This window comes from Callorhinus ursinus, unplaced genomic scaffold, assembly GCF_003265705.2.
Source record: "Callorhinus ursinus isolate GAN/ISIS: 27379988/994484 unplaced genomic scaffold, GSC_fseal_2.0 scaffold49, whole genome shotgun sequence".
Lineage (NCBI taxonomy): Eukaryota > Metazoa > Chordata > Mammalia > Carnivora > Otariidae > Callorhinus > Callorhinus ursinus.
This window is the reverse complement of record NW_027397111.1, coordinates 10,567,529-10,592,415: the sequence shown is the minus strand read 5'-3', so window position 1 is coordinate 10,592,415 and position 24,887 is coordinate 10,567,529. Positions and strand designations below refer to the sequence as shown.

The window sequence follows — 24,887 nt, the reverse complement described above, 5'->3', positions numbered from 1 at the left end:
CTCCAAAGAACAATAAACAGGGCTCATCCAAGAGCCAACTCCTTCAGGCAGGTTCTTGTTTATCCTTGTGTTCGCAGCACCTCACTGGAATAAATTTGCATATTCTCCAAATATCCAGTAAATGCCTCCTCTGCACCAGGTGCTGTGCTAGATCCTGGAGACCCAAAGAGAAGTAAGATGTTTCCCTTGCCTTCTGCGTTGGTTCCAGCGTCCATGGGGCTGTATCTATTAGGAATCTTTCACTTGCAGGGGAAGACCAAATACACTAAAAAAGCTAAAACCAAGGTTAAACAAAAAGTATGTTTATTAGCTCACATAAACGAAAATGTCTGTGGCAAGTGTTGGGTTCCTGCCTGACTGAATTTAGGGATCAAGTGATCATAACAAAACAACCATGAACAGGGCGCCTGAGTGGCTCAGTTGGTTAAGCGTCAGCCTTCAGCTCAGGTCATGATCCCAGGGTCCTGGGATTAAGCCCCACATCAGGCTCCTTTCTCAGCGGGGAGCCTGCTTCTCCCGCTCCCTCTGCCATTCCCCCTGCTTGCTCTCCAGCTCGCTCTCTCTCTGTCAAATAAATAAATAAAATCTTTTTAAAAAATAAAAAAAACAATAACCACGAACATTAAGCTGTCACCATCCTGAGCATTTTACACATATCCACTCATTTAACTCACAACAAACCTACAAAGTAGGTAGTGGGGATTTTTGTTCTGTTTTGTTTGGTTTGGTTTGTTTGGTTTGGTTTGGTTTGGTATATAGCTGCGTAATGGAATATCATTCAGCAGTAAAAAAGGAATGAAGTTCTGATACACTCTACAATGTGGATGAACCTTGAGAACAGTGTGCCAAGTAAAAGACGCGCATCACAAAAGGGCACATATTGTATCATTCACTTTATATGAAATGTCCAGAATAGACAAATCTGTAGAAACACAAAGTAGATTAGTGATTGTCAGAGAATTGAGGGAGGCAGGAATGGGGTACGGGCTTCTTCTGGAAGTGATGAAAATGTTCTAAAATCAAGAGTGTTGATGCTTGCACAATTTCGTGAATACACAAAAATCATTGAATTGTATACTTGAAAAAGGTGAATTTTATGATACATGCATTATATCTCAATAAAGCTGTTATTAAGAAAGAAAAACGTCATTCCAACACTCCGTCAGGCTTCAGGATGGTGATAGGACCAGTGGATCCTGTGTTCATGTGCCCATGCAAGCACCTCTTTTGCTGTAAAGTGGGTTCCTTGATCCCATAACAAAGTAGATAGTGTCATTAACTCCATTTTGTCCACAAGCAAAGTGTGATACTCAGTGTCTCTCCATTTCTCAGCTCTGCCTTCCAGTGGGCAGTGTTTCTTCTCAAGTCTTCACGGTGGCCCAAATTTATTAGTTATTTATGAGAGAAAAATTCACAAGAATTCTTAATAAAGAATCTACAGAATTTGGTAACTCATTGGATGTAGGAACTGGGGTGGGGTGGGGGGGATAAGGGTCGGGTCTTTGGTTGTAACACTTTCTAAGGTAAATACAGAAGAGAATCTTGACTTTTGAGAAAAGATGCACACAGTTTGGTATATGTTGGATTTAGTATTTTGATGAGATACTCAGATAAGTGTACTTTTTTTTTTTTTTTTTTACTATATCTCAGGTCCTTCTAAAAAGTCGCTTGAGAAACTTACCTAAGAAGAAATAATACGGGGCTCTTGAGTGGCCCAGTCGGTTAAGTGTCTGACTCGGTTTCAGCTCAGGTCACGATCATGGGTTTGTGAGACTGAGCCCCACGTTGGGCTCCATGCTCAGCTGGGAGTCTGTTTGATATTCTCTCTCTATCCTCTCCCCCCCACCGCCCCTTCCCTCCCTCAGATAAATTTTAAAAAATAAATAGAAATCAGGCTGGAGGGAAGATCATTTCTCCTCAGGAGACCTCCTCTGTAATTACCACCACCCCTGCTGGGTTAGAAGCCCCATTTGTATGCTTCCATAGCACCTTATATTTTTCTCATCATAGCATTTATTTAAAACTTTATTACAACTGCCAGTTTAATGTAAGTTCTATGAAGGTTCTATTACAGTTCTATCACATCCCTATCCATGTAATATATCATCCATCTCCATCACATAGTACAACAAAGTTAAAATAAATGAATGAGTAAACAAAAAAATCTTATTTAATCCTTCTAAGAGAGCTGGGAAGAGGAAATTATCATTCGCCAGCAATGAAGCTCAGATGTTTTTGACTATGAAAGCCATGCCTCTTTCCATGTACCTTGACACATCCCTATTCAAAATGCATATGAGCAAACTAAAACAATCCACAAAAGAATGGCCAGGATTTGATAACAGATCACGAGGAATGGCTGAATAAGCCGGCAATGTTTGGCCTGAGGAAGATAGTGTGGAAGACGTTTTAGACGAGTCAGTCTTGTGTGGCCTGCTGGAGTTGGACTCCAAGGACATACACATTATAGAAATAAAGAAATTTTGTTTTACAGATGTTGCTGAAGGGAAGCCAACCACCACATAGGAAAAACCATAAAGACAGTTTTGATCTCAGTATAAGTTTCCTATCAGTCAAAGTTGCCCCAAAATAGAGTTGCCGGAGAGGTAGTGAGCTCCTTGTCACCTGGCTTTTTCAAGCACAGGCCAACTAAGGATAGGCAGCAAGATGGCAGTGGATGTTGTTTTGGAAATGCAGGTGGATTGGATGGCTTTTGGGTTCCCTTCAAAGCTGCGGTTATGTGATTCAATTCTCAATAAAGGACAGACAAAAAGATCTCCAGTACTCAACAAGAGAAGAAATTTCCTACCAGGAATGTATATATTTTTACCCATGTAGGAGGAGTACCACAGCAGAAAATGGTCATAGCAGGTTGGGTAATCCTGTTGATTATCTCCATCCCATTTCCATCATTCTGTTTTCTTACACTTTAAGATCGTACTTTGGCTTCCCATGCTGCAGAATGGAAAATGTTCTGAATAGCCAGCTAGCTTATGCTAGTTCACTTAGCATTTGGATTTCTCCAGGATTTCTCCAGCACTTCTGAGGTCAGTTATTGCGATCACTCTCTCTCAGCCTAATCACGCTGGAACGCCTAATAAATTTGTGCTTCTGGTCTGAAGAACTGAGAACCAAACTCTGAATTTTGGTAATCCACCAGTGTGCCTCCCCCCTGCTTAAAGCAGCCACCTAAGGGCCACATATGCTGGAAGACAGGTGGGTACTCTGGGTCAGTCTGCACTCCCTTTAGTTTCTAATATTAATAATCATAGCAATAGAGGTAATGACAGAGCACGTAATGAAACAAAGAGAACTATTAAGAAATTAAGCTAGCTTTGTTTTAACTTTTATTATTTCTCCTATAGAAGCATCAAGAAGGAATAAAAAATAACACCCGCCCCCAAGTGAGCCAAGATTTTAGGTTCCTAGAGGTCAGAGTCCAGGCTCTGAGCCTTCAGGTGCTTCCCAATGAGCTATCAAGACATCTTATGTAAGAAATGTGCAGTTGGGCTCTTAATTTTATCTATGAGTTGAAAGAAGGAAATTGGAATTGGGTATATTTCCAAGGATTTGGAAAAAGAACAAGAATTTGTTTTTCCCTGGGGATAGAGAACTGAGCCTCCTCAGACCAGCCCCTCTGTGATGGCATAACCTTGAAAGGAGTGGCTGCCAGGTAGCTGATACAGTCTACAAAGCCTGCAGGGATGAGACCTGAATTTCTCTAGAGGAAATGGAGCTATGACAGAGCCAGCCTTCATGGAAGGACCCCTGATTTAGGGGCACACAGCTGGACAAGCAGACCTCTGGGTTGTTGAGACATCCACCAGGACACTGGTACCCCAACAGTGGCATCCTGTGGTCATAAGAAGCAATAGCAGCAGAGACATCCATGGTCTGAGAGAACAAGGAGATGGTGTGAACCTCTTGGTATACCTGTACAATCTAAGGAAGGAGAGGAGCCCTAAAGTGATTGGTAATAGAATTTCCGCCAATCTCGCTGGGGTCTCGGCCGAATTTCGGGTTTCTAGACCCTGAGCTGCTCTGCAAGTCACCATGCCGCGTGGAAGTCGGAGCCGCACCTCCCGCATGGCCCCTCCGGCCAGCCGGGCACCTCAGATGAGAGTGGCACCTAGACCAGCGCCAGCAGCTCAGCCTCCGGCAGCGGCTCCACCAGCTGCTGTTGGCTCACCTGCTGCTGTGCCCCGGCAGCCAGGGCTCATGGCCCAGATGGCAACCACTGCAGCTGGCGTGGCTGTGGGCTCTGCTGTCGGGCACACGATAGGTCATGCCATCACTGGGGGCTTCAGTGGAGGAGGCAATGCTGAGCCTTCAAGGCCTGACATCACTTACCAGGAGCCTCAGGAAACCCAGCCAGCATACCAGGAGCAGCAGCAGTTTGGCCCATGCCACTATGAGATGAAACAGTTTCTGGAGTGTGCCCAGAACCAGGGTGACCTGAAGCTTTGTGAAGGTTTCAGCGAGGTGCTGAAACAGTGCAGATTTGCAAATGGATTAGCCTAATCAAGAAGTTCAAATTGAAGATAAGGAAAATCATCTCTCATAACCAAGTTAATTTAGCATAAAAATATAATTGATGGTGAATGGTGAATATATAAAGTGTAAAACCACCAGTTAAGCTTCTCCTTCATCATTAAATACAGCTTTCTTCAGAATTGGAATAAAAAAGGTTGTTCTTACTGTATAGAAGTTCATTGAGATGGTTTGAATTTGGGATTGGGCAGATATTTGTGTGCCTCCTTAAATCACCTTTTGTGATGTTCTCATTTGTGAATTAGAATAAAGTGATTTTCTCCCCAAAAAAAAAAAAAAAAAAAAAAGAATTTCCGCCAATCGTGGCCAGTGGGGGCTTAGACTCTTCTAACTGGATCCACATGGAAAAAAAATTTTAAGTCACTATTCAATTCTGCTCCCATTTTATTTTCTTTTTTAAACATTTTTATTCATTTATTTGAGAGAAAGAGCGTGCGCACAAGGTGGGGAGGGGAAGGGTGGGAGAAGCAGACTCCCCACTGAGTGTGGAGACCCACCCTGAGCCACTCCCAGGACCTCAAGATCATGACGCGTCTGCTCCCACTTTAAATCCCCAACTTCCTCATCTAAAGTATTCCCCTGCCCCGTCATCATCTGTACCCTTACTCCTTTTTTTCCTTCAGAGCCCATAACCAGAAAGCCCTTCTAGTTCATATGTTTGCATGTTTTTATCTGTCTCATAAATATACTTGTTTATGGCTGGTCTCCCCCTACATAATCCACAAAGGCAGGGATCTTGTCTTTCTTATGTGCCACTGTACCCCCAGTTCTTAAAAGTGCCTGGCAGAAACTCCAAGCTCAGCAAATATTTGTTGAGTAACTGGATGAATGAAACAAGCTCTGGCCCAGGCACTGTGCTAGACACTTATGTAACTTAACCCTCACAGCAGCCCAATAGGGGCTCTCATTATCCCATTTAATAGATGAAGGAACTGAGAAGCCAAACTATAACCACTGAGCTCTCCTGCCACTCACCATTTCTGTTTTCCATCCCACCATTTACCTTTTCCAAGAACACTGCCTTAAACATCCCCCCACTTCTCCTCCTTCAGGTTAGGTTGTGTCCCTTCTGTCTTTCCTCTCAAAATAACATATGTAAAACAATCACCATATTTACATCATTCATGTTTGTATCTCCCCAAACTCTGAAGTCCTTGGAAGGCCTCAGCATTGTCATCTTGGTGTTCACAGGCCTAGGAGAGGGCCTGGAATACATTAGGCACTCAAAGTGTTTTCATATGACAGTAACTGAATGAATGGGCTGATGACCAGGCTCCCATCCCTAGCTAACGCCCTCACACTTCTCACTTCTTCTGTGATGCTCTTGCTTCACGAGGACCTACTGTGGGCCAGGCATGGTATGTGGTGTGGGAAATACAGAAATTAATACATTAACAAAACAGCAGAGGAGCTGCAGTCTAGCGGAATGGGGTGGGGAAAGTAACTGCAAACAGTCACAGTCAGCGGTTAGTACTGCGGTGTACAGGTGGTGCTTTGGGGGCAAGGAAGAGAAGCACCTGGGCCTGGAACAGGGTTCCCTTGCTGGATTTTGCAGGAGAGTAGAGATGAGAATGACAGCACGCAGCTCAGTGTAATTCAATAGTAGAATGAGGGGAAGTGGCAAGCGGTGAGGCTACAAAAATGGGCAGAAGCCAAATCGTTAAAGATGTTGCAGGAATATTCAAGAGCTCACTTTATTCTGAAGGTGATGGGAAGCCACTGAAGGGTCTGAATCAGGAAGATGATGGGATCAGATTGGCAGTTCAAATTAAGATAAGGCGATGGGTCTTTAAAAAGTGGTCAGACTGCAGAGGTCAAAGCAATAGGATAACTGTTTCCGAGAGGGAGGGGAGTGAGAGATGGAGGAGCCAGGGAGGACTCCCAGGTTTCTGTGTGGACAATGGTGCCATTCCTTGGTAAAGAAAACACAAGAGGAGCAATTTCAAATGATACATAGTAAGTGCTCAATAAATATCTATAAAATTGAAATTGGACTTAAAAGGTAGATTGCTTGCTTTGGACAGACTGAGTTGAGGTACATTTCAACTGCAGCTCAGGACAGTGTGTGTGGCTACTGGGAAAGGCCGGAGAGTAAATGTTCACAGAGGAGTACCCAGAATGAGAAGAGGGCTGAGAACAGAGGAAAACCCATTAAGAGGTGGAAGAGGAAGAAGAAACTAAGAGAAAAACCACCTGTTGACATTTACTGAGCACCGACAGCAAGAGACTACACTGGATGCTTCCCTGTGAGTAAAGTGCTCCAGACACAAGTGGCCAACAGGGTATTTCTATGTGCCACCAATCAGAGCCCAAGATTCACTGGGAACCTGAGAAATGACACACTGTTCTTTTTGAAACTGAAGCCACATTCCAGGTTCTAACATCTGTCTTAGGGCTTGCAAGCCTTTTCCTCCCACCCCTTCACATAGAGTCCGGATTAGCTGGCATGACTTTTATTGACGGTGAGTGCAAGCAGGTGCAAGAGGCTGCTCCTTTCAGGGGACACAGGCTAGCCTGAAGGAGCTGGGAAAGGCCAGAGCTGGGCTGTGGGTGCAGGATTCACTCCTTATTTGGGCGTGAAGGCTGCATTCTGAGAGGGAGATTTATTTTGGGACCAGGCACAGGAAATGCAGGCAGCACCAGCCGTTAGGCCGCACTCTCTATTTGCAGCACCGCGGCTTCGGCAGCCGCAGGCCTCCCAGGGTCTTCCTCGGTGTCCTGTGGAGGTTCTGATTCCGGCTTGGGCTCCAGCGCAGGCCGGGCTTCCGGCTGGCCATCACTGCTCCGGCCAGGCCCGAGGCGCGGTGGCTTGACCGGCGTGGGCGTTGGTGCTGCAGGGCCTTTCCGGCCAGATAGGGCCCTCCGCAGGCTCTGTACCTTCTGCAACCCGGTGCGCCGCAGCCGCCGGGCCCTGGACTCCACGGGCTCCTCGTCCGAGCTCTCCTCAACTTCGGCCTCGGGCTGCTCTGGGCCGAGCTCGGACTGGTCCGCCGGGCCTAGGGGCTCAGGCGCCTTCTGGAAGGCGCTGGCTGGGATTTCAGCCTCCTCCTGCATGTGATGAACACAGCTCTGACCGTGGCAGTCCCCCACCCCGCAGCAGCCTGAGCCTCACTCCTTAATTACACCGGGGAACCCGCCCCGCCCTTGGCCTCCGCAACCCGAGGGGCAAAGAAAAGGGAGACGTGGGAAAGTAGGGAGCAGGGGTGGAGAGGGCGGATGAGCTACTGGGCGAACTGCAAAAGTTTGGAAAGTAGGTAGGACCTGCTTACGCAGGGTGGTGGTCGCAGGGGCAAGATTCAGAGGCAGCGAACTGTCGCGGGATGCACTCCCACCACCGTTCGGGGATGGGCTGGGACTTGGAGCAAATTCGGTGGACGTGGCCTGAGCGCGAGCTGGGCTCTGGTTGGCTAGGCTGGGTTCAGGAGCTGAGGGATGGGACAGCGTGGTGGGAAGTGGGTGCGGCTCCAGAAGTCCGTGCCACCGGGTGGGGTCAGGAATGCGGGTGTGGTAGCCGCGCGGGAGGAGGGGGGAGGAGGCCCCAGGGGGGGACGCCTGAGGTCACTGACCTTGAAGAGCAGGACGTGGAGCTTCCCGCGCGCCACCAGCAGCCCTTGGTTGGCCTCCAGCCGCTGCACCTGGACTGCGCGGCACACGGCGCGCTCCTGCGCAGCATCCGCGTGCGAGCCCACGCGCTCCGCCTTGGCTAGCAGCTGCGCCAGCGTGTTGCTCGTCGTGTCGTGGCTGCGGCTCAGCGCGCCCAGGCCGCTCTGGATGCGGCGCACCGAGCCCGCTAGACCGCCCTGCCTCTGAGCCAGGCCCCCCTGCCGCTCCCGCAGCGCCTCCAGCATGGTGGCCAGCTTCTCCAGCAGCGTCACCACCGTCACGGCGTGCACCGGGCCCCCCGCCCGCGCTGCGGACACAGGCCCCGGCTCCAGCGCGCTCTCCCCCATGATCCCCGACCGCGCTGCCTGCTCTCCCTGCGGCCGCTGGCTGCACTCTGGGCTGGGGCCTCCTTTCCCCGGCTCCTCCCCGGCTCCAGCCGTGACTCAGGCAGGCGGAGCGGGCCCTCCCGGGAGGCGGGAAGGGGAGGAGGGGGCGGGATGGCGGCGGCGGGGTCCTTCGGAAGCGCTCCCCCTTCTGCTCCTCCGCCCCGGGGGCCTCTGCGGGGAAGCTGGTCAGCCTCGTATCCGCCCCCGCCTTCCCCAAACTCTCTCCCTGAAAGTTTGAATTCCCCTCCTCCTGTCCCAGTTCCCTGGTGTGCCTCTTTCTGGAACGTACTCCCACCACCGCAGAGGGTGAGCCATGGAAAATTTTGTTGTGCACATCGAGTGGGTAGAGAAACTATGTAAATGAGGCACAAGGATAACCTGAGGGGCTCCCACAGCCACCGCCTTCGGCCTCCCACGCCCCTGAGGACTGTATTTGTGCCCTGGGTTGGGCGCGGTAGGCAGGGAGGGATGCTATGCTACAGACCCAAGACTGTTTAGGGCAGAGGCCTTGCTTCGTGACCACACAGGCAGCTCAATGCGCAGCGGCAGGCGGGTCAGCCTCTGGTATTTTCCTAATAGTCATTGCCAGGGTTTAGCCACAGGCCTCCTTTACTGCCTCTCTAGTTCTTACTGTTGGGTAGCATTGCCCTGTTTTCTTTCTTCTAGTTCTCTTACCACCCTTTCTTTGTGCTTCAGTGGTAAAGCCCCAGCCACACCTGCAGGGCAGGCAAGACACCTCTTCCTTTGAAATCTTTAATAGGGTTATTGTAGGTGCTGGTATGTCTTTGTTTCCATGGAGGTCGGCTGTGGCTCCTGCCTGATGTTTCTGGGTTGTTGGGTTTTTTGTTTTGTTTTTTGTTTTTTTGGTTTTTTTGTTTTTGTTTTTGTTTTTTCTCTAGAAATAGCTGAGACTACCTGTAGCGGGTGAAGATTTGAAATTGCTGCTGTAGAGGGGGACAGACTGTGTCTGGAGGGTCCAGTTACTGTGGATCATGAATTTGTAACGCCATCAGTTTGGAAAATCCCCTGTCCTCTCTTTAGCAGAACTTGGTAAACTGATTGTAGGCTCAGGAGTCCAAGCAATCCATTGATCCTGATCCCTCTCCTCACCCAATCTGTGAGGGCCACTTGATAACAACTGTGGAAGAAACTGTAACTATCACTGGGCATAGTTATATGAAAAGGACCCGCAGTCTGACACATACAGGGTATGTACATAAGTACCCCAGAGGATGGCAGCTATTGCCAGATTTCTGCTAAGTTGATAACTGACTTCTACAAATATGAGGTTATGGAGCCTGAGCCCTCTGCTTCACACTGAGGAAAGACTCCCTTGGGAGACTGATGGGAATCACTCTCTCTTCCACTGGATCTTCCATTTGCTCAAACAGACCCATCAGGATGTGCCAGATAAAATGCTTTCAAACCAGGGGAATAGAAAGCCCAATTCAGGTCTTAGAAACAAGAAATCCAATCTGAACATAACTGGAAAAGACCACTGTAGGGTAATGATTAATTGTGGGTCAGTCATAGCTTCAAATCTAGTTCTTTACAGTACTCTAGACTGTGTAGCTTCATTCCCAGGAGTCAGCTTCATTCCCAAACTAGGCACAAGGTGGCTACAGCAGTTTCAGGCCTCATATCAACACACAAGGTCAAGAGAAAAGAAAAGACCATCTTAAAATTTAGGACATTTATTTCCCAGAAGCCTCCCAGAATCCACTTGCCTTCCACTGGGGTTACATGGCCATTCCAGAACCAAATTCTGTGGCTGGAAAAGTTTCCTGCATTGGTAAGCTTTAGCCTGGGTTCCTTCACCCATCAGTGACAAGAGAGCTGAAAATTACATTTTGACAAATTAGGTCTACTTCTTGACCTTCCCTAGAAACATGGATGGCATGGGAGGAAAAGTGGATATCTCAGCACCGCTAGGATTAGTCAATCAAAATATTTTCTAGAAGAAGCCTATGATAGAATCACCAGCCTCGAGGAATAATGCTAAGGGAGTCCAATGAATTTGGAAGCAAGATTACATGGGTAGGTATTTTTCAAAGACCTGCTAAATCCCTCTCTGGATATGTAGAGCAAGGAGGAGCTTAAAACTTAGCGATAAAGCTATTGATGATGCTATGGGTCTCTCTAAAACCTTAGGTATAAGAGTATGGGAACTGGCTGATGTTGGAAAAGGGAAAGCCCATAAGGTAGATAAAAATAACTTGGGGCGACCCAGAAGAATGCCCTGAGTCAACAAAGCCCAGACTGACAGAAATTACGGTAGTGTAACCTTGTTCACGGAGTATCCAAGAAGAAACCATATTGCAGTTTCCAATTAGGATAAGGAAAAAAGAAAACAAGGATGCAGAATGAGACCCTCTAAGGCAGTGTAACCCAATCTTAAAGATTTCTGCGGTATGGCTGCAACCCACTCCCTCAAACTCCTTGGTGTGGGCATGAAAAGTGGAAACCCATTGGTATAGGTTTATTGTGTTTCCCAAAAAAAGTATGTTCAAGTCCTAACCTTTGATGCCTATGAATATGTTCTTATTTGGAAACAGGGTCTTTGCAGATGTAATCAAGATGAGGTCATACTAGAGAAGCATGGGCCCTTAATCCAATAGGACTGGTGTCCTTATAAGAAGAAGACATGAAGCACACAGAGAGAATACCATGTACTAATGGAGGCAGAGATTAGAGTTATGCTACCCGAAGCCAAGGAATGCCTGACGTGACCAGAAGCTGAAAGGGACGTGGAAAGTTCTTCCCTAGAAGCTTTAGAGGGAGCATGGCCCAGCAACACCTTGATTTCAGACTTCCAGCCCCCCCGGAACTCTGAGAGAATACACTTCTGTTATTGTTTTTTAATTTTATTATGTTATGTTAGTCACCATAGAGAATTCATTTCTGTTGTTGTTGTTGTTTAATTTTATTATATTATGTTAGTCACCAATCCCCCCTTCCCTCTAAAACCCTGTTTGTTTCTCAGAGTCCATAGTCTCTCATGGTTCATCTCTCCCTCCGGTTCCCCCCGCCCCACTTTTCCCTTCCTTCTCCTCATGTCCTCCATGCTATTCCTGTGTTCCACAAATAAGTGAAACCATATGATAATTGACTTTCTCTGCTTGACTTATTTCACTTAGCATCATCTCCTCCAGTCCCATCCATGTTGTTGTAAAAGTTGGGTATTCATCCTTTCTGATGGCTGAGTCATATTCCACTGTATATATGGACCACATCTTCTTTATCCATTCGTCTGTTGAAGGGCATCTCGGCTCTTTCCACAGTTTGGCTATTGTGGACATTGCTGCTATGAACACTGGGGTGCATATGGCCCTTCTTTTCACTACCTCTGTGTCTTTGGGGTAAATATCCAGTTGTGCAATTGCTGGGTCATAGGGTAGCTCTATTTTTAAATTATTGAGGCACCTGCACACTGTTTTCCAAAGTGGCTGTACCAACTTGCATTCCCACCAATAGTGTAAAAGGGTTCCCCTTTCCCCACAACCTCTCCAACATTTGTTGTTTCTTTCTCTGTCCATTTTTGCCATTCTAACTGGTGTAAGATGGTATTTCAATGTGGTTTTCATTTGAATTTCCCTGATGGCTAATGATGATGAACATTTTTTCATGTGTCTGTTAGCCATTTCTATGTCTTCTTCAGAGAAGTGTTTTTTCATATCTTTTGCCCACTTTTTGACTTGATTATTTGTTTTTTGGGTGTTGAGTTTGAGAAGTTCTTTATAGATCTTGGATACCAGCCCTTTATCTGTAGTGTCATTTGCAAATAGCTTCTCCCATTCTGTGGGTTGCCTCTTTGTTTTATTGACTGTTTCCTTTGCTGTGCAGAAGCTTTTTATCTTGATGAAGTCCCAAAAGTTCATTTTTGCTTTTGTTTCACTAGCTTTTGGAGATGTACCTTGAAAGAAGTTGCTGTGGCCGATGTCAAAGAGGTTACTGCCTATGTTCTCCTCTAGGATGTTGATGGATTCCTGTCTCACATTGAGGTCTTTCATCCACTTTGAGTTTATCTTTGTGAATGGTGTTAGAGAATGGTTGAGTTTCATTCTTCTGCATGTGGCTGTCCAATTTTCCCAGCACCATTTATTGAAGAGACTGTCTTTTTTCCATTGCATGTTTTTCCCTGCTTTGTCAAAGATTATTTGACCATAGAGTTGAGGGTCCATATCTGGGTTCTCTGTTCTGTTCCACTGGTCTATATGTCTGTTTTTCTGCCAGTACCATGCTGTCTTGGTGATCACAGCTTTGTAATATAGCTTGAAATCGGGCAACGTGATGCCCGCAGCTTTGTTTTTCTTTTTCAACATTTCCTTGGCGATTTGGGGTCTTTTCTGATTCCATACAAATTTTAGGATTGTTTGTTCCAGCACTTTGAAAAATGTCATTGGAATTTTGATCGGGATGGCATTGAAGGTATAGATTGCTCTGGGTAGCATAGACATTTTAATAATGTTTATTCTTCCAATCCATGAGCATGGAGTATTTTTCCATCTTTTTGTGTCTCCTTCAATTTCTTTCATGAGTGTTTTGTAGTTCCTAGAGTATAGATCTTTACCTCTTTAGTTAGGTTTATTCCGAGGTATCTTATGGTTTTTGGTGCTATTGTAAATGGAATCGCTTCTCTAATTTCTCTTTCTACAGTTGTGTTGTCAGTGTATAAGAAAGCAACTGATTTCTGTGCATTGATTTTGTATCCTGCCACATTACTGAATTGCTGTATGAGTTCTAGTAATTTGGGGGTGGAGTCTTTTGGGTTTTCCACATAAAGGATCATGTCGTCTGTGAAAAGAGAGTTTCACTTCTTCTTTGTCAATTTGAATAACTTTTATTTCTTTTCGTTGTCTGATTACTGTTGCTAGGACTTCTAGTACTATGTTGAACAATAGTGGCAAGAGTGGGCACCCTTGACATGTTCCTGATCTTAAGGGAAAGGCTCTCAGCTTTTCCCCATTGAGGATGATATTTGCTGTGGGTTTTTCATAGATGGATTTTATGAACTTGAGCAATGTTGCCTCTATCCCTACACTCTGAAGAGTTTTAATCGGGAAAGGATGTTGTATTTTGTCAAATGCTTTTTCTGCATCAATTGAGAGGACCATATGGTTCTTCTCCCTCCTCTTATGAATGTGTTCTATCACATTGATTGATTTGCGAATGTTGAACCACCCTTGCATCCCAGGGATAAATCCCACTTGGTCGTGGTGGATGATCCTTTTAATGTATTGTTGGATCCTATTAGCTAGGATTTTGTTGAGGATTTTGGAATCCATATTCATCAGGGATATCAGTCTGAAATTCTCCTTTTTGATGGGGTCTTTGCCTGGTTTGGGGATTAAGGTAATGCTGGCCTCATATAATGAGTTTGGAAGTTTTCCTTCTGTTTCTATTTTTTGAAACAACTTCAGGAGAATAGGTATTATTTCTTCTTTGAATGTTTGGTAGAATTCCCCAAGGAATCCATCAGGCCTGGACTCTTGTTTTTTGGGAGGTTTTTGATCACTGCTTCAATCTCGTTACTGGTTATTGGCCTATTCAGGTTGTCAATTTCTTCCTGCTTCAGTCTGGGCAGCTTATAGGTTTCCAGGAAGGCCTCCATTTCATCCAGATTGCTCAGTTTATTGGCATATAGTTGTTGATAATAATTTCTAATAATTGTTTCTATTTCCTTGGTGTTAGTCATGATCTCTCCCCTTTCATTCATAATTTCATTAATTTGGGTCCTTTCTCTTTTCTTTTGGATAAGTCTGGCCAGTGGTTTATCGATCTTATTAATTCTTTCAAAGAACCAACTTCTAGTTTCGTTGATCTGATCTACTGTGTTTCTGGTTTCTAACTCATTGATTTCTGCTCTAATTTTAATTATTTCTCTTCTAATGCGTGGCTTAGGCATTGTTTGTTGCTTTTTCTCTAGTTCTTTCAGGTGTAGAGTTAGTTGGTGAATTCGGGATTTTTCTATTTTTTTGAGGGAGGCTTGGATGGCTATGTATTTCCCCCTTAGGACCGCCTTTGCAGCATCCCATAGGTTTTGGACCGATGTGTTTTCGTTCTCATTGATTTCCATGAATTGTTTAAGTTCTTCTTTGATTTCCTGGTTGACCCAAACATTCTTGAGCAGACTGGTCTTTAGCTTCCAAGTGTTTGAATTTATGCCAAATTTTTTCTTGTGATTGAGTTCCATTTTAAAGCATTGTGGTCTGAGAATATGCAGGGAATAATCTCAATCTTTTGGTATCAGTTGAGACCTGATTTGTGACCCAGTATGTGGTCGATTCTGGAGAAAGTTCCATGTGCACTCGAGAAGAATGAGTATTCTGTTGTTTTAGGGTGGAATGTTCTGTAAATATCTATGAGGTCCATCTGATCCAGTGCATCATTCAAAGCTCTTGTTTCCTTATTGATTTTCTGCTTAGATGATCTGTCCATTGCTGAGAGTGGAGTATTGAGGTCTCCTACAATTAACGTATTGTTATCAATATGACTCTTTATTTTGGTTAACAGTTGGCTTATGTAGATGGCTGCTCCCATGTTGGGGGCATAGATATTTACAATTGTTAGATCTTCTTGTTGGATAGACCCTTTAGGAATGAAACAGTGTCCTTCTGTATCTCTAATTATAGACTTTAGTTTAAAATCTAATTTGTCTGATATAAGAATTGCTACCCCAGCTTTCTTTTGAGGTCTGCTGGCATGGAAGATGGATCTCCATCCCTTCACTTTCAGTCTGGATGTATCTTTAGGTTCAAAATGAGTCTCTTGTAGGCAGCATACGGATGGGTCCTGTCTTTTTATCCAATCTGCAACCCTATGCCGTTTTATGGGAGCATTTAGGCCATTCACGTTGAGAGTGATTATTGAAAGATACGAATTAATTGTCATCATGTTGCCTGTGAAGATGTTGTTCTTATAGATTGTCCCTGTAAATTTGTGTTGTATATCACTCTTGGGGTCTTTCTCCTTTTATAGAATCCCCCTTAATATTTCTTGCAGAGCCAGCTTAGTCGTTACATATTCTTTCAGTTTCTGCCAGTCGTGGAAGCTCTGCATCTCTCCATCCATTCTAAATGAAAGCCTTGCCGGATAAAGTATTTTTGGCTGCATGTTCTTCTCATTTAGTACCCTGAATATGTCTTGCCAGGCCTTTCTGGCTTGCCAGGTCTCTGTGGATAGGTCTGACGTTATTCTGATGTTCCTCCCTCTGTACGTAAGGAATCTCTTCCCCCTAACTGCCCTTAAGATGGTTTGCTTGGTTCTAAGATTTGCAAGTTTTACTTTTACATGCCAGGGTGTTGGCCTGTTTTCCTTGATCTTGGGAGGGGTCCTCTCTGCCTCTAGGACGCGAATGTTTGTTTCATTCCCCAGATTAGGGAAGTTCTCAGCTACAATTTGCTCAAATACATCTTCTAGTCCTCTCTCTCTCTCCACTCCCTCCAGGATTCCAATTATTCTGACATTGGAATGCTTCATGGTGTCACTTATTTCTCTGATTCTATTTTCATGGATTCTGAGTTGTTTCTTCCTGGCCTCCTCTTTTCCCTTTCTATCTATTATATTGTCTTCCAGGTTGCTTATTCATTCTTCTGCCTCACTTACCCTAGCTATTAGATTATCTAGATTGGATTGGATCTCATTGAGAGCATTTTTAAGTTCTGCCAATTCAGCTTTCATTTCTGCCCTCAGAGACTCTATGTTGCCATTAATTGATTTCTCCATTCTAGCCATTGTCTTCACAATTGCTAGCCTAAATTCCATCTCCGACATCTTGGTTCTATCTGCATCCATTTGTAAATCTGCAGTGTAAGTCTGAGTCTTTTCTATTTGGGGGGCTCCTCCTCCTAGTCATTCTGTTGATGGGTGTTTGAAGGAATATAAAGAGTCCAAATTATTGACCAGAACCCAAGCAAGATGCACGTGTTTTCTTGGGACCTTAGGGTTGCTGGCCTCTTGTTTTCCCACCCTGTCTTCTGCGGGAGGGGCCTGCCGCGCTGTTACTCAGGCAACCCTGTTTGGGTGGAGTTGCCCTGCCCCCCTGTGGCGGGGGATGGGCTCAGCGGGAATCAGTTTTTGGGGCTTTTGTTCTCTGGCATCTTTCCCTGGAGGCTTTCCGCATCTCTTCCGCAAGTCAGAGCAGAAGAGACCATTTCCAACCCTCTGCCTCAGAGTAGAGAGACCGCAGTCTGTTCTTCAGTGAGCTCTCCAGGCCACACTGTCTCCACTTCTGTCTGTGCTGCTATAAACTGCAGTGTCCTGGGTTGTGTGCCCCTCCGCAGCGCCCCCAGTCCTGCCTCCAGGTCGGAGCACGTCTCTGCCCTTTGTGCTTCTAAAACTGCCAGCCGCCCCCAGATCGCAAGTGCCCACCCTGCCGCTCCGGGTTTCCGCCCCAGGAGGCTGCCCTAAAGTCCTTTCCCCGCCACTACCGGTCTGCGAGTCTGTGCCCCGTCCCCAGCGCGCAAGGCTGTCGCTCCCCGGAGGAGTAGAATCCCCACAGCCAGGCTCCCTCCCGCTACAGTTTATCCTCCAATATCTGCCTGTGGAATCACGGCTCCCCGCTCCGTACCTCAAAACCAACCAACCGGTTGCGATGTTCTGTTTGTAGAAATCCAGATCTTCCTACATCTAAGGCTGGTTTCGTGGGTGCTCAGAATGGTCTGGTAGATACCCAGCTCAATTCCGGGAACCGGATGATATAGGGTCCCCTACTCCTCCGCCATCTTTCCTTCCCCCCTCCATTTCTGTTGTTTTAAGCCACAGTTTGTGGTAATTTACTTTGATAACCCTGGAAAACTGATCTATTCACTAATTAATCACCACCATCACAGTATCCCTTTACATAGGTTGACCTCCTCAATGGCCTCCCCAGTTAATTCTGTGGAAGTACGAAATTCTCTGTAGGAAAAGTTAATAGAGCCTGAAGACTCCTTGTAGATCATAGACAATTAAATTAACAGTTGCCCAAATATAACTGATCTTGCAAAAATTAGTGGAATGCTATGGTGGTGGAGCCAACACAACCTTTAAAAAACTGAAAAAGGTATTACCTGCTCGATTTGTCAAGGGTTCCTTTTATACACTGACCCATCCCCTTCCTAGAACTTGGCATACTATGAGGAACGGCTGGCTTTATTAAAAAAATAAAAATCCAGCGGGGGGCGGGGCGGAGCAAGATGGCAGAGGAGTAGGAGACCTGGATTTCGTCTGGTCTCAAGAATTCAGCTGGATAGGGATCAAACCATTCTGAACACCTACGAACTCAACAGGAGATCGAAGAAAAGAATAGCAACAACTCTCTGAACAGAAAAGAGACCACTTTCTAGAAGGTAGGACATGCGGAGAAGTGAATCCAAGGTGATATTCGGGAGGATAGACTGTGGGGGAGGGGGCCTCCATTGGCTGCTTCTGGCAAGTGATAGAGCCACGGAGCACAAAATCGGAACTTTTAGAAGTCGGCTCCGCTGAGGGACGTCGCTCCAGTGGCTAAGCGGGGGGTGGAACCCTCGCAGGACGGTCTGGTCTCAGGACCCTCGGGGTCACAGAAAGACCAGGGGTGCCTGAGTGTGGCAGAGCTCCCAGGTATCGGAGTGGGGAAGCCGGCTGCAGAGACGGAGCTGAGGAGTGGGCTCTCAGCTTGGGGTTGCCATAAACTGTAATCGGCGACACAGTCAGGCCACTGCTCCTCCAGTAGGGACCCAACAAGAGGCAGATCTGGGGAGACTCCCCTTCTTCCCCTGGGAGCAGTGGCGCGGGAGCGCACCACAGGGATCTGCTGGGTTTGGAGACTCCACACGGGGTCGGGTGCCAGAGACAGAAACGCTTGGTCACAGGCCGGGTGAGCACAGAGTGTGGCCAGAGACCGGTGAGACGGGAGTGACTGACAGCTTTTCTCTGGGGGCGCACTGAGGAGTGGGGGCCCGAGTTCGCGGTTCCTCTGGGGTGGAGATTGGGAGGCCGCCATTTTCACTCTCGTCCTCCAAAGCTGTACCGAAAACTTGCAGGGAACAAAATCTCCGGAGAGCAAACCCAAGCAGAATACTTAGCCCGGATGGACAAGGGTGGGGCAATTCCACCTCCGGCAAAGACATTTGGGAACCACAGCAACAGGCCCCTCTCCCACAAGATCAGCAAGAACCGCGGCCAAGACCAAGTTTACCGATAAATGAGAACGGCAGAACTCCAGCACTAGGGAAATACTGCACATAGAATTCATGGCTTTTTTACCATGATTCTTTAGTCTTTCAAAGTTAATTGTTTTAACTTTTTTTTAAATTTTTTTTTCCCTTTTCAAACCACATCTTATCAATCCCTTTTTAAAAAAATTTTTTTTATTTTTCATTTTTAGAGTCATATTCTATCCTTCATAGTAGTTCTCTTATTTTTGGCATATATATATAAGTTGTTCTCTCTTTAAAATTTTGAGATACAGTTTCTTCTAACATCAAAATGTACCCTAAATCTCTAGTGTATGGCTTTGTTCTAGTCTCCTGCCTGATCACATTCTCTCCCCCTTTTCTTTTTTTTAAAATCCTCTTCTTTCTTTTTTCAAACAACTTCTTATCAATTCCTTTTATAAAATTTTTTATAATTTTCATCTTTACAGACATATTCCATCCCTTCATCATATCAACCCTTATTTTGTACAGATATGAGTCTTTCTTTCTTTAAAATTTTGGGAAGCACTGTCTTCTAACAGACCAAAATACGCCCTAAATCTAGTGTGTGGCACTGATCTATGCACCAGCCTGATCATATTTGATCATATTCTGTTTTTTTTTTTGTTTTTTCTGCTTTTGTTTGTTTTTATCTTTTTCTTTTTCTCTTTTTTTCTTTCTTTCCCTTTCTTTCACCCTGGTTTCAGGTCTTTTCTGATTTGTTTAGAGTATATTTTCTGGGGACGATGTTATCCTGTTAGCATTTTGTTCTCTCATTCATCTATTCTCCTCGGGACAAAATGACAAGACGGAAAAAATCACCTCAACAAAAAGAACAAAAGGTAGTACCATCTGCCAGGGACCTACTCAATACGGACATTAGTATGATGTCAGACCTAGAGTTCAGAATCATGATTTTAAAGATACTAGGTGGGCTTGAAAAAAGCATGGAAGTTATTAGAGAAACCCTTTCTGGAGAAATAAAAGAACTAAAATCGAACCAAGTCGAAATCAAAAAGGATATTAATGAGGTGCAATAAAATGGGGGCACTAACTGCTAGGATAAATGAGGCAGAAGAGAGAATCAGCGATATAGAACACCAAATGATGGAAAATAAAGAGGCTGAGAAAAAGAGAGAGAAACAACTACTGGATCATGAGGGCAAAATTCGAGAGAAAAGCGATACCATAAGATGAAACAACATTAGAATAATTGGGATCCCAGAAGAAGAAGAAAGAGAGAGAGGGACAGAAGGTATACTGGGGCAAATTATAACAGAGAACTTCCCTAATGTGGGGGAAGGAAACAGGCGTCAAAATCCAGGAGGCACAGAGAACCCCCCGCAAACTCAATAAAAATAGGTCAACACCCCGACATCTAATAGTAAAACTTATGAGTCTCAGAGACAAAGAGAAAATCCTGAAAGCAGCTCGGGAGGAGAGATCCATAAACTACAATGGTAGAAACATTAGATTGGCAACAGACCTATCCACAGAGACCTGACAGGCCAGAAAGGACTGGCATGATATCTTCAGAGCACTAAACGAGAAAAATATGCAGCCAAGAATAGTATATCCAGCTAGACTGGCACTAAAAATAGAAGGAGAGATAAAAAGCTTCCAGAACAAACAAAACTAAAGGAATTTGCAAACACAAAACCAGCCCTCCAGGAAATATTGAAAGGGGTCCTCTAAGCAAAGAGAGAGCCTAAAAGCAGCATAGACCAGAAAGGAACACAGACAATATACAGTAACAGTCACCTTACAGGCAAGACAATGGCACTAAATTCATAACTTTCAATAGTTACCCTGAATGTAAATGGGCTCAATGCCCCAATCAAAAGACACAGGCTATAAGATTGGATTAAAAAACAAGACCCATCCATATGCTGTCTGCAAGAGACTCATTTTAGACCCAAAGACACCTCCAGATTGAAAGTGAGGGGATGGAAAACCATATACCATGCTAATGGACACCAAAAGAAAGCTGGGGTGGCAATCCTTATATCAGACAAATTAGATTTTAAACCAAAGACCATAATAAGAGATGAGGAAGGACACTGAATCCTACTTAAAGGGTCTATCCAACAAGAAGATCTAACAATTGTAAATATCTATGCCCCTAACATGGGAGCAGCCAATTATACAAGGCAATTAATAACAAAAGCAAAGAAACACATCAACAACAATACAATAAGAGTGGGGGACTTTAACACCCCCCTGACTGAAATGGACAGATCATCAAAGCAAAAGATCAACAAGGAAATAAAGACTTTAAATGACACACTGGAAGAAATGGACTTCGCAGACATATTCAGAATATTCCATCCCAAAGCAATGGAATACACATTCTTCTCTAGTGTCCATGGAACATTCTCCAGAATTGATCACATCCTAGGTCACAAATCAGGTCTCAACCAGTACCAAAAGATTGGGATTATTCCCTGCATATTTATAGAACACAATGCTTTGAAATTAGAACTCAATCACAAGAGAAAAGTTGGAAAGACCTCAAATACATGGAGGCTAAAGAGCATCCTACTAAAGAATGAATGGGTCAACCAGAAAATTAAAGAAGAATTAAAAAAATTCATGGAAACCAATAAAAATGAAAACACAACTGGTCAAAATCTTTGGGATGCAGCAAAGGCAGTCCTAAGAGGAAAGTATATAGCAATACAAGCCTTCCTCAAGAAACAAGAAAGGTCTCAAATACACAACCTAACCCTACACCTAAAGGAGGTAGAGAAAAAAACAGCAAATAAAGCCTAAACCCAGCATGAGAAGAGAAATAATAAAGATCAGAGCAGAAATCAATGAACTAGAAACCAAAAGAATAGTAGAACAGATCAATGAAACTAGGAGCTGGTTCTTTGAATTAACAAGATGGATAAACCCCTGGCCAGACGTATCCAAAAGAAAAGAGAAATGACCCAAATCAACAAAATCATGAATGAAAGAGGAGAGATCACAACCAACACCAAAGAAATACAAACAATTATAAGAACATATTACGAGCAACTCTATGCCAGCAAATTAGATAACCTGGAAGAAATGGGTGCATTCCTAGAGAGGTATCAACTACCAAAATTGAACCAGGAAGAAATAGAACACCTGAACAGACCTATAACCACTAAGGAAATTGAAGCAGTCATCAAAAATCTCCCAACAAACAAAAGCCCAGGGCCAGATGGCTTCCCAGGGGAATTCTACCAAACATTTAAAGAAGAATTAATACCTATTCTCCTGAAACTGTTCCAAAAAATAGAAATGGAAGGAAAACTTCCGAACTCATTTTATGAGGCAGCATTACCTTGATCCCAAAACCAGACAAAGACCCCATCAAAAAGGAGAATGACAGACCAATATCCTTGATGAACATGGATGCAAAAATTCTCACCAAAATACTAGCCAATAGGATCCAACAGTACATTAAGAGGATTATTCACCACAACCAAGTGGGATTTATCCCTGGGCTGCAAGGTTGGTTCAACATCCGCAAATCAATCAACATGATACAATACACTAACAAAAGACAGAACAAGAATCATATGATCCTCTCAATAGATGCAGAAAAAGCATTTGCCAAGTACAGCATCCTTTCTTGATCAAAACTCTTCAGAGTTGAGGGATAGAGGGTACGTACCTCAATATCATAAAAGCCATCTATGAAAAACCCACAGTGAATATCATTCTCAATGGGGAAAAACTGAGAGCTTTCCCCCTAAGGTCAGGAACGCGGCAGGGATGTCCACTCTCACCACTGCTATTAAACAGAGTATTAGAAGTCCTAGCCACAGCAATCAGACAACAAAAAGAAATCAAAGGTATCCAAATTGGCAAAGAGGAAGTCAAACTCTCACTCTTCGCAGATGATATGATACTGTATGTGGCAAACCCAAAAGACTCCACCCCAAAACTGCTAGAACTCCTACAGGAATTCAGTAAAGTGGCAGGATACAAAATCAATGCACAGAAATCAGTGGCATTCTATACACCAACAACAAGACAGAAGAAAGAGAAATTAAGGAGTCGATCCCATTCACAATTGCACCCACAACCATAAGACACCTAGGAATAAATCGAACCAAAGAGGCAAAGGATCTGTACTCAGAAAACTATAAAATACTCAGGAAAGAAATTGAGGAAGACACAAAGAAATGGAAAAACGTTCCCTGCTCATGGATTGGAAGAACAAATATTGTGAAGATGTCAATGCTACCTAGAGCAATCTACACATTCAATGCAATCCCCATCAAAATACCATCCACTTTTTTCAAAGAAAGGGAACAAATAGTCCTAAAATTTGTATGGAACCAGAAGAGACCCCGAATAGCCAGAGGAATATTGAAAAAGAAAAGCAAAGCTGGCAGCATCACAATTCCGGACTTTCAGCTCTGTTACAAAGCTGTCATCATCAAGACAGTATGGTATTGGCACAAAAACAGACACACAGATCAATGGAACAGAATAGAAATGGACCCTCAACTCTATGGTCAACTCATCTTTGACAAAGCAGGAAAGAATGTCCAGTGGAAAAAAGACAGTCTCTTCCACAAATGGTGTTGGGAAAATTGGACAGCCACATGCAGAAGAATGAAACTGGACCATTTCCTTACACCACACACAAAAATAGACTCCAAATGGTTGAAAGACCTCAATGTGAGACAGGAGTCCATCAAAATTCTAATGGAGAACACAGGCAGCAACCTCTTCGACCTCAGCCGCAGCAACTTCTTCCTAGAAACATCGCCAAGGGCAAGGGAAGCAAGGGCAAAAATGAACTATTGGGATTTCATTAAGATAAAAGCTTTTGCACAGCAAAAGAAACAGTCAAGAAAACCAAAAGACAACCGACAGAATGGGAGAAGATATTTGCAAATGACATATCAGATAAAGGGCTAGTATCCAAAATCTATAAAACACTTATCAAACTCAACACCCAAAGAACAAATGATCCAATCAAGAAATGGGCAGAAGACATGAACAGACATTTTTCCAAAGAAGACATCCAAATGGCCAACAGGCACATGAAAAAGTGCTCAACATCGCTCGGCATCAGGGAAATCCAAATCAAAACCTCAATGAGATACCACCTCACACCAGTCAGAATGGCTAAAATTAACAAGTCAGGGAACGAGAGATGTTGGCGGGGATGTGGAGAAAGGGGAACCCTCCTACACTGTTGGTGGGAATGCAAGCTGGTGCAACCACTCTGGAAAACAGTATGGAGGTTCCTCAAACAGTTGAAATTAGAGCTACCGTTCGATCCAGCAATTGCACTACTGGGTATTTACCCCAAAGATACAAATGTAGGGACCCGAAGGGGTACATGCACCCCAATGTTTATAGCAGCAATGTCCACAATAGCCAAACTGTGGAAAGAGCCAAGATGTCCATCGACAGATGAATGGATAAAGAAGAGGTGGTATATATACACAATGGAATATTATGCAGCCATCAAAAGGAATGAGATCTTGCCATTTGCAACGACGTGGATGGAACTGGAGGGTGTTATGCTGAGTGAAATAAGTCAATCAGAGAAAGACATGCATCATATGACCTCACTGATATGAGGAATTCTTAATCTCAGGAACAAACTGAGGGTTGCTGGAGTGGTCGGGGGTGGGAGGGATGGGGTGGCTGGGTGATGGACATTGGGGAAGATATGTGCTACGGTGAGCGCTGTGAATTGTGTAAGACTGATGAATCACAGATCTGTACTTCCGAAACAGATAACGCAACATATTTTAAGAAAAAAGAAAAAGAAGAAGATAGCAGGAGAGGAAGAATGAAGGGGAGTAAGTCAGAGGGGGAGATGAACCAGGAGAGATGATGGACTCTGAAAAACAAACTGAGGTTTCTGGAGGGGAGGAGGGTGGGGGGATGGGTTAGCCTGGTGATGGGTATTGAGGAGGGCACATTCTGCATGGAGCACTGGGTGTTATGAACAAACAATGAATCATGGAACAGTACACCAAAACAAATTATGTAATATATGGTGATTAACATAACAATAAAAAAATTAAAAAAAAAAAAGAAGTAGTGGTACTTAGGCCTGGGGCAGGTAGGGAGGCATATGGAATACCTCCCACCACAACAAAGAACAGCTGCTAATGGGGGTGTTTGGGTTTTAGAGTTGGCATATGCTCCACCTTGGAATTCTTATACATTCCATCTCTTGGATTAT

The 24,887-nt window shown here is 44.5% G+C and overlaps 1 protein-coding gene and 1 pseudogene across 1 annotated transcript; one reads left to right on the top strand and one right to left on the bottom strand.

Annotated features, from left to right (window-relative positions):
* Positions 1–4,008: 4,008 nt before the first annotated feature.
* On the top strand, positions 4,009–4,707 carry LOC112806211 (coiled-coil-helix-coiled-coil-helix domain-containing protein 2 pseudogene; annotated as a pseudogene).
* A 2,281-nt stretch (positions 4,708–6,988) lies between these two features.
* CAVIN3 (caveolae associated protein 3) lies at positions 6,989–8,706 on the bottom strand. Its single transcript, XM_025848514.2, has 2 exons — positions 8,118–8,706; positions 6,989–7,599 (listed from the first exon to the last, which is right to left on the bottom strand). The coding sequence occupies exons 1-2, from the start codon at positions 8,499–8,501 to the stop codon at positions 7,198–7,200; spliced, it is 786 nt and encodes a 261-aa protein (XP_025704299.2). The 5' UTR covers positions 8,502–8,706; the 3' UTR covers positions 6,989–7,197.
* Between the last annotated feature and the right edge of the window lie 16,181 nt (positions 8,707–24,887).

Coding starts and splice junctions, on each gene's coding strand:
- CAVIN3 (XM_025848514.2), bottom strand. CDS start 8,501: ATGGGGGAGAGCGCGCTGGAGCCGGGGCCTGTGTCCGCAGCGCGGGCG. Junction 7,600..8,117: donor TCCACGTCCTGCTCTTCAAG/GTCAGTGACCTC, acceptor CATCACATGCAG/GAGGAGGCTGAAATCCCAGC.